Raw genomic sequence first — 12616 nt, 5'->3', positions numbered from 1 at the left:
ACAGGTGAGCCAGGCTTTGGGCTCTGGGCTGCCCTGTTGGTGGAGTGAACCCTGGGAGCACTGAGAGGCAGAGAAATGGACTGAACTAGGAGGAGGAGTGAAGAGGAAACCCTCCCCTCTCCACCGCCGCCGGGCTCAGATCCTTCGGCGGCCACCAGAGGGCCGAATCCCCTTTGCCCCAGCTGGCTCAGGCTACCGGGCTCTCCCCAAATCAAAAGAGCGGCTCCCGGCCTCCCCCCCCCCCCCCCCCCCCCCCCCCCCCCCCCCCCCCCCCCCCCCCCCCCCCCCCCCCCCCGCTTCCGACCACCCCTGGCTCCCGTACACGGGGCAGAAGTAGCTCCTTCTGGAGAGAGCAGCCGGCTCGAGTGCAGTTCTGCCGTTTTATTTTTCCTGGGATACTCAAGGGGATGTGGGAACAGCCACAGGTGTGGTGAGGGGAAGCCCCGTCTCCCCTCCCCAGCAGCTGGGTAAGGGGAGAGGCCCAGGCGCCCTGGTCCTGGGTTGGTCCAGCCACTGTGGTCCCTGGGCCCGGTGGGCTGAGGGCTGAGGGTGGAGCCCCCTGGGAGGGTGGGGCAGGCTCCTAGGTGGGGTTCGGGATTCTTCATAAAAAGCCACGAAGCTTGATCCCCACGAAGCCCAGCCCCGCGGGGTGGGGGGAGAAGTGGGGGGACGCAGAGCCCAGATGGGGGACCCGGCCCGGCCTGGCCCGTGGGGGGAAGTAATGGCAGAGATGGTGCCCGTAGGGAGGAGGTGGGGACGAAGCGTCGGACCAGGAGGAAGGGGGTCCAAGTGGGGGCGCAGGGCGGAGAGGCACGGCCCCCAGCCCAGCCCGGGCGCCTTCGCGTGGGGTCAGGAAGGTAAAAAACCCACGAGAGTGTGACGGGCAGGAGGGGCCGGGGCGTGCGGTGCCGGCGGGGCGGGCGCACGGGGCTGCCCGCGTTCACAGTGACCTCGACGCTGGGTGTACAGTACGGGTAGAAAACCGCGGGCCCGGGCTGGGCGGGCCGGGCCGGTCACAGCCTGGTCTGGGCCTCCGGGATGTAGATCTCGATGCTGTCGGCGCTTTCGGTGGCCGAGCTGTGGCGGAAGGAGGCGGCGCGCTTGGCCGCCAGGAGCCGCTTGCGCGCTTCCTGCCGCTGCCGGTCCACCGAGTCCAGGGAGCGCTCCTTCACCGGCACGCCCCGGCCCCGCGAGGGCTTCTTTGGTATCGGCGGAGGGACCTTCTTCTCCTCCTGCCGGGAGAGGGGGCGGCGGCTGAGTCTGGAGGTCGGGGTCCCCCGATCCCCAGCTCACGCCCCCCGCCGCCGAGGGACTGACTCCGCGCAGCTCCCGCGCGAAGCCGCCACCGACAACGGCCCAGAAGCCCCGAGGTGCTTGCGGCAAGGTCAAAAGCCACTTTTCATTAAAAATTATGAATCCGGGCGCCCCCTGGTGTCGCCGTTCGCGACTACTCGCATCAGAATGCTCGCCCCTTCCGGGACGGTGGGAAGTGGGAGAGATGCACCCAGTCGGGAGGAATGCAGCTGCCCTGACTCGTGCAAGGAAATGGGGGTTCGCTACTAGGCATCTGGGCGGCATCACAGACAACGTCTAGTGAGGTGAGGGCTGACGGGCCTCTCTGTGCCTAGGTCCAAGCTAAGGGCAGTCTGGAATTCCACTATTCTGGAAGCTCTAGTTTTGCTGCTTCAAACTACAGCTGGTTCCAGAAGGCTGCAGCCACCTCGGAGCTCTGGCCACTAGGGCAGTCATGAGCACAGGGCCAAGCAGATGGCAGTGACCAAGAGTGAGGTCATACTGAAAGAAGATGGTCACCATCACCTGCCCAGGACTGCCTTTGCTCCACATGAATGTCCTCTGCTTTCCCACCTCCTCCCGCAACAGGTCTCTCTGCGGAAGGGCATTTTCCAGAGTCTGTCTGCTTGGCTTGAAGGGACTCTCCCACTACCTTAGGCTCCAGGAGTTTCCAGCTGTTGGCCTTAAGTTGCTGTAGCTCCAGGAACTTGAGGGTCACATCCTCGATAGAGAGCTGCAGGAGGTCCCAAAAACCCGCCAGGTCCTGGAAGGTGGGCACAGGGAACGCAGTGGGGTCCTTCAGTGGAGAGAGACAGAGGAGAGGCAGCCAGTCAGGAAGATCTGCATCCCAGCAAGGACCAGAGAAAGCCCCGTCCACCCTGTCAGGAAGCTCAACCTGGAAGAGTGGGGTGGGGGAGAGACAGGGAGACAAGAAAGAGCCCAGGCCTCTCTCCCTGTTGAGCACAAGCACCTGGTCTCACCTCCGGGCAAAGGCACACCTGGTAGGCTCTAGCCCACGGGCACTCACCATGCTTTGCTGACACAGCCGGAAGAACTGCTGAACTTTCTGGGACAGGAGAAGTTGTGTACTGCCCACGGCACTGCGGATCTTCTCCAGGACTGGAGAGCAGAAGGAGATTCGGGAAAGGGCCGGATGTCTCTCTGTTCCTGGCCTCCAAGATGTCTGCCCTGAATGACTCAACCTTCCCTTATCCAGCACTCCCTGTCTGTGTCTCCTCAGTCCCCTCCCCATCCTATCCTCTAATTCCTAACAAGCAGCTCCTGCCCCACTTCACCAGCATAGCTGTGTCCTCATATACCAGTTTCTTCCTTCATACAACCTCCATTTCTTAAGCACCTATCTTTCTGTGTCTCTCTTCCCTCCCATATCCTCCCTTATCATGGAATGGATGGAAACCAGCCCAACCTGGCCCTTTAGGCTTCCCCAGGCACTAGCTCAATGACCACCCACTGGCAGAGTTTTGTCATTCATCAGTATAGGACTCCTTGGCTGATTAAGAATTATGGAAAATTTCATGTGCATGACTCTTGTCTTCTTACTCACTATGCCATACATTTAGGGATTCTGACGTATGACTGTGTCTCCCCTCAGGTGGATTTGCAGGGAAGGGCCATGGCCTCCCTCAGTCCAGGGCTGTGTCTCCTTCACCTACTCCTCAGATAGTGATCTAAGATTATGCACTGCCTTGCCCTCTGCCTCAAAGTATGGTCAACTCCCTGGATCAGATGTGTACTCCTACCTCAGCCCAAATGGGAACAGAGTCCCCTTGATCCCCATGGCCTAGGTGACCTGGACTGGCAGCCATCTCCTAAGAGGCCCAGCCCTTTCACCTGGTCATTTTCCCTGTCTGACCTCAATCTCTGCCTCTGAAGCTGCTCCCTACTTCCTTCCCAGCATGCCATGCTGCCAAGGGGAGACCTATGGGGGTCCAGGTCCTCATGGAGGCACACTCAAGTGCAATTAGAGGGCTCCCCTGTTCCACTGCTCTCTGCCCACCCCCAGCTGTGATCCCTTCGTGCACACAGGATCCCCCACTCACTCTCTTCCGGCAGCTCATAGTCCTCCGCCTCGCGCTCCATCTGCTGGCACCAGTGCTCCAGCTTCTCCACCTCCGCCCTCAGCATCTTGATGAACCACTCGCCATCCCGCGGGCAGGGGGACGTGCGGCCTGAGTCGGGGAGGCTATGTGAGCCGCGCTCCATCCAAGAGTCACGACGGCTGGACCCGGGGCCGGGGGTGGGGGCAGGGGCAGGGCCTGGCGACCCATCGGTGGCCGGCGGCTCATACGGCAGTGGGTAGCCCTCGCGGTAGGCCCACTGGCCCTGCGTGTGGACCGTGCGGAAGACTGAGTAGGTGGGGGCCCGGGGCCCGGGCTGGGGCTCAGAAGCGTGCCTCTGGAAGGAGCGTCCGAACTGCAGGGCCTTGTCTTCTGTGGCCACTGTGGCCAGGCCGGCCAGGCCCTCCAGCTCCAGGTCTGCTTGCACACCCGCCGTCACACTGTTGGAGCGCTTGAACCTTGCCCGCCTGGTGAGAGAGGTGGTTGTCATCCTGCCCCTGCCCGGTCTCATCGCCATCCTCACCCCCACCCCAGGCCAAAAGGAAAAGAAACCGAGAAAAGAAACCTACAACATGATGGATGCTAATCCACAACCTTGAACTATACCAGTCCTTGCAAGTGGGTACAGAATTCCTGTTGCACTGCCCTGGACAGGGGTGGTATTCAGAATATTTAACAATCTGTACTCACTAGGCAGAAAAGATGCAATAGGTATGGACACACCCAAAGGGCTTAGAGCATGGCCTTGCAGAAGCTGGATTGTGGGGCAGAGCAGCAGGGTGAGAGAGGGCCAGGGTGGTGTCTCTTTACCAATGAACACAGAAGTATTTCAGCATTTTGACAAACAGTATGCCTTTGCTAGTTTACACCAACTGCATGGGTTTGTCTTCAGCCCTTCAGAAACGAGTAAACTAAGGCCCAGAGAGGCCATTGGTCACCCAGCTACAAAGCAGCTGAGCCAGGATTCAGACCCAGGGCTGCTGGCTCCACAGCCCAAGCACTTCCCAACACACCAGCTGCTAGAACACCAGGAAGGACTGCCTTGGCGCGGCCGGAGGGTGGGGGGAGCCTGCGGCTGAAAGGACTTCTCTAGGGAGCCCCACGGCTCGGCCCAGAGCCTGGCCAGACACAGCCAGCCATGGCAGTGGAGTTGAATAATTAAGTTGTTGGCAGGAATGACATAGGGCCTGGAAATTTCTTGTCTTTAAGTTAATATGCAAATCCTCTGCAGAGCAAAAAGTCAGTTGGCCTTGTTCTGTTTCACTCCCCTCAGTTCAGAGTTCTTTCCTATGAAGTCAGTGGCCTCTGAAGTGTATGGAGCTGGGGTCACACGGTGCTCGAAGAAGCGGGAGTCAGGAGATGTGGGGGTGGTAGGGAGAGGTGAACAGAAGTTTGATGTCTGGAAATGTTGAGACCAAAAAGAAAAACCTATGTGTCCTCAGCTACCTCCACCCCATTACAGTCTGAAGAAAGAGGAACATGGGGGGCCAGCTCAAGGGACCCCTCAAGCTTCTCAGGCGTCTCCTCCAACCCCCACAACTTCAGCCTTCCTCTTGCTGCCCAGGCCTCCTCTCCCTGCCTGCCTTGCCTGCCTGCTTCCCTCCAGCTGGCGGGCTGCCTACTGGGAGCCTGTTGCCATAGAAACCAGGCCCAGAAGGATGCTGCAGGACCCAGGAAAGAGAGATGCACTCATGTGCAGTCTCCAACAAGCCCTATGTCCCAACCCCCACCCAGAGAGACAGAGAAAGCAAGAACATATCCGCACTGCCTCCCACATGGTCTTCACCCTGGCATCTGCCCCGTCCTGCCCCAGTCCTGCCCCAGTCAAGGTTTCTGTCACTCTCTGCCTTGATACTGGACCAGCCTCCTTTTAAGACACTTCCACCTCCACTCAGCACAGCACCAAAGGAAAGCACTAAATGAGGAATCAGATCTGAGTTCTAATGCTGGCTTTGTTGCTGTGTGCCTTTGGGCAGTTACTCACCCTCCATCTGGTGTGTGGGTAAAACATATCATACAATATATATGATTATAGATAAGCATACATGCACACATATATCCTATATAAAATGATAAGACTAGACCAATAATCACCAAGGCACTTCCTCTCTCAAAAATTATACCTTGCATATATTCAGATCAGAGGCCCAACATTCCCTCCCAGGACTGGAGCAGTCAGTCTTCCTAAAGCTGACCTCTGTCCAGCTCATTCCCACGCCCAAAACTCTTCCATAGCTCCCCATTGTCAACAACACAAAGTTAAAGTTTCCTCTGCTGGCATTTCCCCAGTGCTGGCATCTAGTCTGGAAGCAGTCCTCCTCTCCAACCTCACCGCCGCCCTGCATTCTCCTTGTTCCCCAAGTAGATTATGCTGGCCCGGACTCTAAGCCTTTCTGAAATGGTCTTTCTCCCCCTCCTCCTCCATTCCTCCCTGTCCACTCCCTACTCAAGTCATCTTTTCCTCTGTGAGTCTCCTGATTGCCCCCAAGACCATCCTCAGCAGCCTTCTTGCATTTGGAGACAGCCCCCCACCCTGCCCCGGTTCAGTTAAAATTGTTCTCTGTTACAGGCGACAGTCTTGTGTGTTTCACTGAACTGTTGGGATGCACTTTAGCTCCACCTTGAACATTTCCGTGCCTCTGAGCTCCCGTTAGCCTTTGCTCCCTCAGAGCCCCAGCAGTTGGAAACCACACAGGTAAAGGTGGCGCTTTCCCTGTTTGCCTCCTTGGCACACTCATGAAACACGGATCTGTCCTTCAGCACCACTGATGTGCTGCCTTTCACCTCTGAGGGGATCCTGAGAAGATCACATTCTGTCTTGATGGAAACAGGCCACATGGTCTAAAACAGAAGCATATGTTAAGGGCCCCAGGCTACCTCGGTGAGGCCTATTCACCAGGTCTACCTCGAGGTAGACCAAAAAAGTTAAAGAGCTTATAAGATTACTAGAAGCACAGTCTTTCCTCAATACTCCCAGCAGGGGGCCAGAAAGTGGCAGTTTCAGCAGGAGTCAGCCAACCTTGTGCAAGTGGTATTTAAAACCAGCAGTTAAAACCTCCAGTGACTGGCTGGCTCAGTCAGTGGAGCGTGTGGCTCTTGATCTGGGGTAGGTTCAAGCCCCATGTTGGATGTAGAGATGACTTAAGAATAAAATCTTTTAGGGGCACCTGGGTGGCTGTCGGTTAAACGTCCGACTTTGGCTCAGGCCAGGATCTCACGGTTTGTGAGTGTGAGCTCTGTGTCAGGCTCTGTGGTAACAGCTCAGAGCCTGGAGCCTGCTTCAGACTGTGTCTCCCTCTCTCTCTCCTCCACCCCCAAGTCACACTCTGTCTCTCTCTCTCTCTCTCTCTCTCTCTCTCTCTCTCTCTCTCAAAAAAAATGAATAATCACTTAAAGAAATAATAAAATCTCAAAAAAAATTAAAAAATAAAAATAGAGAATAAAACCAGCAGTGTGGGACATGATCACCCAAGAAAAGAACACTGGAACAGAGATGCAAAGCCCTGGGAAACATGGACATGTCAGGGATGGATGGAGACAGTGTAGCTCCAGAGGCATCTAAGCCACAGAGAAAGAGGAAGAAAACCAGGGAAAAGTCACCTAAAGGCAGAGAGGAGACAGAAGTGTCTCAAGAAGGAATGAGCAGCTGACATGGAAAATACAGCCAGTTGAGAATTCAAGGTGTCCATTGATTTGGCAACATGGAAGCCTCTGGCGACCAGGGCAAGAGTCAGTTTGGTGGGGTACGGGGGCTGGTGCAGGTGACAGAGGGCTGTCAGGAGGTGGAGGAAACTAGGCAAGGTAATTCTTTCAAAAACGTTGGTTGAGAAAGGAGGAAAAGAGGAAACAGTACACCTTTAAGGGAGGGATATTTTGGTAATTTTCAGTTGTATCTCAATAAAGCTGGGGGGAAGGGAAGAGAGGAATGTTTTGTTTAGGATGGTTCTCCCATGCCATATCTCGAGAGGAGAGAAACTACAGGGGAAGTAAAATAATGGTCAAAAGGGGTCCACATCCTAGCTCCGTTCCAGGAATAGGTTACGTTCCATGCGGAAAAAGGACTTTGTGGATATGGTTATATTAAGGATCTTGAGATGAGAAGAGTCTGGATTATACAGGTGTGTCCAACTGAGTCACACAGGTCCTCATAAGTGAAAGAGGGAGACAGGAGTGTCAGAATCACAGGAGACAGGATGATAGGATCAAGACTGGAGCAATGTAGTGTGGGGACCCAACCTGCCACTGTGGCTCTGAAGACAGAAGTGGGCTACACGGCAAGGAATGTGGATAACCACTATAAACCAGAAAACAGTGACCCAACAGGTTTTTCCCAGAGCCTCCAGGAGTCATCAGTCCTGCCAATGGCTTGATGTTAGCCTAGGGAAACAGTTCAGGCCTCTGACCCCTGGAGACGTAGCATAATAAAAACGTATTGGGGCACTGGGTGGCTCAGTTGGTTAAGCGTCCGACTCTTGATTTCGGTTCAGGCCATGGTTTCACGGTTCATGAGTTTGAGCCCTGCATTGGGCTCTGCACTGACAGCGAGAAGCCTGCTTGCGATTCTGTCACCCTCTCTCTCTGCCCTCCCCTCCTACTCACATGCACACTCCCCCGCCCCAATAAATAAATAAATAAATACTTTTTAAAAAGTCAATGTATTATTTGATGCTGCTAAATCTGTGATAATTGATTACAGCAACAATCTGTAACCTGTAAAGAAAAACTGATTGGAGGGGAAAGAAGCAGTAGTCAAAGGACCAAACATAAGGGGGATAAATAATAATTAACATCCTTTGAGCACTTAGTATGTGCTAGACTTAGCATTTTGCATAAAAACATGCTAAATCCTCAAAAACAGTCTCATGGTAAGAATGTCAGTATCACCCCTACTTACAGATGAGAACACCAAGGCTTAAAGAGGCCAAGTGGCCTCTTAAGATCAGACAGCTATCAGGCCACCTGGGTGGCTCAGTTGGTTAAGCATCCAGCTTTGGCTGAGGTCATGATCTCGCAGTTCATGAGTTCGAGCCCCGTGTTGGGCTCTGTGCTGACAGCTCAGAGCCTGGAGCCTGCTTCGGATTCTGTGTCTCCCTCTCTCTCTCTCTCTGCTCCTCCCCACAGTCATGCTCTCTCTCCATCTCTCTCTCAAAAATAAAAAAGATTTTTAAATATTTTTATTTTATTTATTTATTTTTTTATGGTTAAGGATGTTTATTGAAGCATTGTTAGTAGGGATAAAAGTAGAAACAGTGCCCATTCCTAGGGGGAATGGCTGAATCAGTTTTGGGGTATTTATACAATGGAATTTATCACAGATGACTTAGAAGAGTTTTCATGAAATGATATTGAGAAAAACAATGTGTGTAACAACATCCCATTTTTTAAAGAAGTAAGAAAGAACCCATAAATATGTGTGTGTTCATGATTATTACTGTGGGAAGAACAAGAAATGATGCCAGTTATTAACATGTTACCTGAAGGCATGGGGTTAATGTAGAAGGAAAGAAAGAGGAAGGGAGAAGAGGAGAGCAAATAAAAAAGGAAATAAAGTTGGGGTCTCTGGGTGATAACAAAATGTTTTAAAGATCAGGCAGTTATCACTTTAGTCCAGTCTGGCCATGGAGACCAGCTCTTAACAGCCGTACACCCCACTGCCTCCCCAGGACTGCGGGACAGGGGCAGCTTCCATCAGGAAGAGGGGTGCCCTAACCTCAGGCAGGACTGAGGGCAGAGGAAGGAAGGATGCGAGTAGGTGGAGGCCGGTCTGGAAGTGGAGGGAGGTCCCACCAGAGGACCCCTATCATTACAATGAAGTGAGTGGGGAGGTTGTCTGCTGGAGATTTGGGGGCAGGGGGTGGGGAAGAAATGAGAATGAGCAGCTTAAGGGGGAGGCAGCCCAGCAAAATGGTTAGGCACATGCACCCTGGAGCCAGACTGCCGGGATCCAAAACTCAGCCCTGCGGTTTGTGCCTCAGTTTCCTCGTCAATCAGTGAGGATGATCACAGGACTTCTCATGAGATAACATATGTAACGAACTTAGAAGGGCACCTGGCCTGCCCATTGTGTCAGCTATTGCCTGGGGAGGTTTGTAGCTCTCGCTGAAAAGAAAGGGAGCTGGACAAGTACAATCATGGGAATGTAGCACCGAGAACGCAGCGAGGGATTGTAGTTATTAATTATTGTGATTGCTGCTGATCACTTCCATCTGTTCTCACACAGCATTCTGAATAAAACCTCTTTTATACTCCAAAGCACATTGAATTATAGTTAGTTATTTGCATTTCTGTCTCCCTTATAAATAGAGCCATTCCTCACATAAATGTTGGCTGAATGGTCGGTTGGTCGGTTGGATGGCGGGTGGGTGGGTTGGTCGGTTGGAAGGAAGGATGGTAGAGACCACTAATCATCCCCCAATATCCATTCTCCCTTTCTTCCTTAGTAATAGAATCCCACAATTTTAAGCTGGGCACATGGCCATTTTGAATAATGATTCTCTTACCAGTCTCCCTTGCAGCTAGGGAGAGCACATAACTAAGGTCTAGCTCACAGGATATAAGCAGAAGGGGAATGCACAACTTCCAGGAAATGTTCTTAAAAGAAAAATGTGCCCTTCTTTGTTCCTTCCTCCTCCCTACTGACTGGAATGCAGATGTGATGGCTGTACTCAAGCAGCCATATGGGAATATGAGACGGAAGTGCTAAGGATGGAGAAGTAATGAGATAGAAGCAGCCTGGGTCCGGACACTGCACAGCACCTACCAGTTCTCAACCTAATCTCTCTCTAGACTTCTAAGCAAGAGAGAAATAAACCTCTGTCATACTGGGGTTTTTCTGGAACTCACAGCCAAACCTAATCCTAACTTTAACAGATGAATTTTCAGTCCAGGGCTTATGTCCCTATTTAATTCTGCACTTGGCAGTATTTGCTGTGGTCTCACCAATAGCTGTAAACACAGGATAGAAACGGGCTTCAGTTGTGAATCATCACTAATTCTTAACAATGCCTGTCACAATATTTTCTCCCCAAGCTTTTTTAACAAGGTTGAGGGAGCCTCCCCCCTCGAGCTCTTCGGGGTGACAATGATCACATTCCTGATGCTTCTGGAAGTTGTTACATGGTTACTTCAGGGAGACATTTCTACCGTGATTCTCTAAGGGATAACACAAAGGGCTCTTGGAAGAAACTGGTTTATCCCAAGAGACCCAGCGTCCAAGGAATGCTCTGCTTTCAGGACTTGTCAAGAGGTTTTGCCAGGAGTATTTAGCAGCAGGCTGGCGGGGGTGTGAGGAGGGAACCGGGCAGGGAGGGAGGAAGGGCAGTGACATTTCAGCAAGGTACACCCTTTGTACTAGCTCCCTCTCTGAGGAAGCAGCTAAGGGCTTACACACATCATGGATCAGGGGCCCTGAGTCCACCACCCCAGCCTGGGGGCTGTGAGAGTAACACCGAGGTGGGGCCAGGGTGGGAGATTTAAGAAGAGGAGCTGAAGACTGAGGAATGGAGGGCGTGTGTTCCACATCCAGGGCTTGTGATCAGCACTGCATTGCTTTTGCACGACTGTTCTGGGAGTACAAATTCATGAGAATAGAAGCTTCCTTCCTGGGACTCAAGGGGCTTCTATTCTTTCAGTACATGCCATTCCCAGGGTCCCAAAGCCAGAAATTACCATGATGCTAAGGAAGCGGGGAGGGGAAGGGGTGATCTTCCTCCATAGATTTCTCCAGGTGGCCTTGTTTGGGCACAACTGTTATAAGTAGGGTTGTTAGATAAGATACAGGAGTCCCTGTTGAACTTGAATTTCAAATAAATAACAGGTAATTTTTTAGTATATCTCATGTAATTTGGGGGAACTGCTTATATTAAAACTTCATTGTGTATCTGACAACTAGATTTAATGGAGCATTCTGGCGACTTTTGTTTATTTTGTTTTGTTTTTGCTAAATCTGAAATTTAAGATAAGCTCTTAATAGGAAGGATCTATTGGTAAAAAATATGAGGGGATTCCCACTGTTAGAGTTTGAAACAAAAATCATACGGTTTCTATGTTCTTTTTTCTTTTAACTTTTTAAAATGCTTTTTATTTAGTTTTGAGAGACAGAGAGAGACATTGCGAGCAGGGGAGGGTCAGAGAGAGAGAGAGAGATCCAGAATCTGAAGCAGGCTCCAGACTCTGAGCTTGCTGTCAGCACAGAGCCCGACGCGGGGCTCAAACCCACAAACCACGAGATCATGACCTGAGCTAAGGCCGGACGCTTAACCGACGGAGCCTCCCAGGCGCCCCTGGTTTCTATGTTCTTAGAGGGCCCCAAGAACAGTCTTTTAACATTTAGCAAGGTCATGTGATACATTCTTCTTTTTTATGTTTATTTTTATTTTTGAGACAGAGCATGAGTAGGGGAAGGACAGAGAGAGAAGAAGACAAAGGATCGGAATAGGGCTCTGTGGACTGACAGCAGCAAGCCCATCATGGGGCTCAAACTCGTGAACCATGAGATCGTGACCTGAGCTGAAGTTGGATGCTTAACCAACTGAGCCACCCAGGTGCCTCGATGCATTCTTTTATCCTGGCCCAGAACATGCTGGGTCTTGGTAGACAGGTGCTGTAGGATGCCCTAAAACAGCGCTGGTAACTGTTTCTTAAGCATGCTCCCTCCCGCCACAGGGCCTTAGCACATGCTGCTCCTTCTGCCTAGAACACTCCTACCTCCCACTTTCACCTAGTTAAATTGTGTTAACCATTCATTGAGATCTCTGCCTCAGGGAAGCCATAACAAACCCCTGACTAGGTCAAAGCTCATTACGATACACTCTCACTGTGCAAATACTTCTTTATGGTACCACCACAGCTGTATTTCTATGTCATTTATGAGCTTCTTAGAGTAACCTGGCAGGATGCTTCCCAGGGCACGGGCTGTCTGGTTCCACTTACCTTTGTATCCTCAGTGCCCAGCATAGTACTTGACAAACAATAGGGGTCTAATGAATATCTGTGGACAAATGAATCTTGGGTGGCGGGGGGTGCAGTGGAGATGGAACTGAAGAAGCACCCACACCCACCCGTCCTTGTGTAGTCCTAAGCCAAGTCACCACTCAAGATGGGCAACCGGAAAAACCCACTGACAACAGGTTTAAGGGGCAATAAACCTGAACTCTTCACCCAACAGGCTGGCAGGGAACACACTGAAAGTTAGAAGAGGAGAGACCTTTCTTTGCTGGAAATTTCTAAAACCAACGTGCAGAGAG

General features: G+C 52.0%; 1 protein-coding gene across 1 annotated transcript in view; it reads right to left on the bottom strand.

The window, feature by feature from the left end:
• Positions 1-361: 361 nt before the first annotated feature.
• The window catches only part of DLGAP3 (DLG associated protein 3), a 56260-nt gene continuing 44005 nt past the window's right edge, over positions 362-12616 (bottom strand). The window contains exons 9-12 of the mRNA XM_029948974.1: positions 3354-3838; positions 2321-2412; positions 1946-2089; positions 362-1232 (exon numbers count right to left, since the gene is read on the bottom strand). Of these exons, the coding sequence (XP_029804834.1) occupies positions 1014-1232; positions 1946-2089; positions 2321-2412; positions 3354-3838 (940 nt within the window). The 3' untranslated portion in view covers positions 362-1013. The remainder of the gene's footprint in view (positions 1233-1945; positions 2090-2320; positions 2413-3353; positions 3839-12616) is intronic.

This window comes from Suricata suricatta, chromosome 8 (assembly GCF_006229205.1).
Source record: "Suricata suricatta isolate VVHF042 chromosome 8, meerkat_22Aug2017_6uvM2_HiC, whole genome shotgun sequence".
NCBI lineage: Eukaryota > Metazoa > Chordata > Mammalia > Carnivora > Herpestidae > Suricata > Suricata suricatta.
This window is presented reverse-complemented; position numbering and strand designations above follow the sequence as displayed.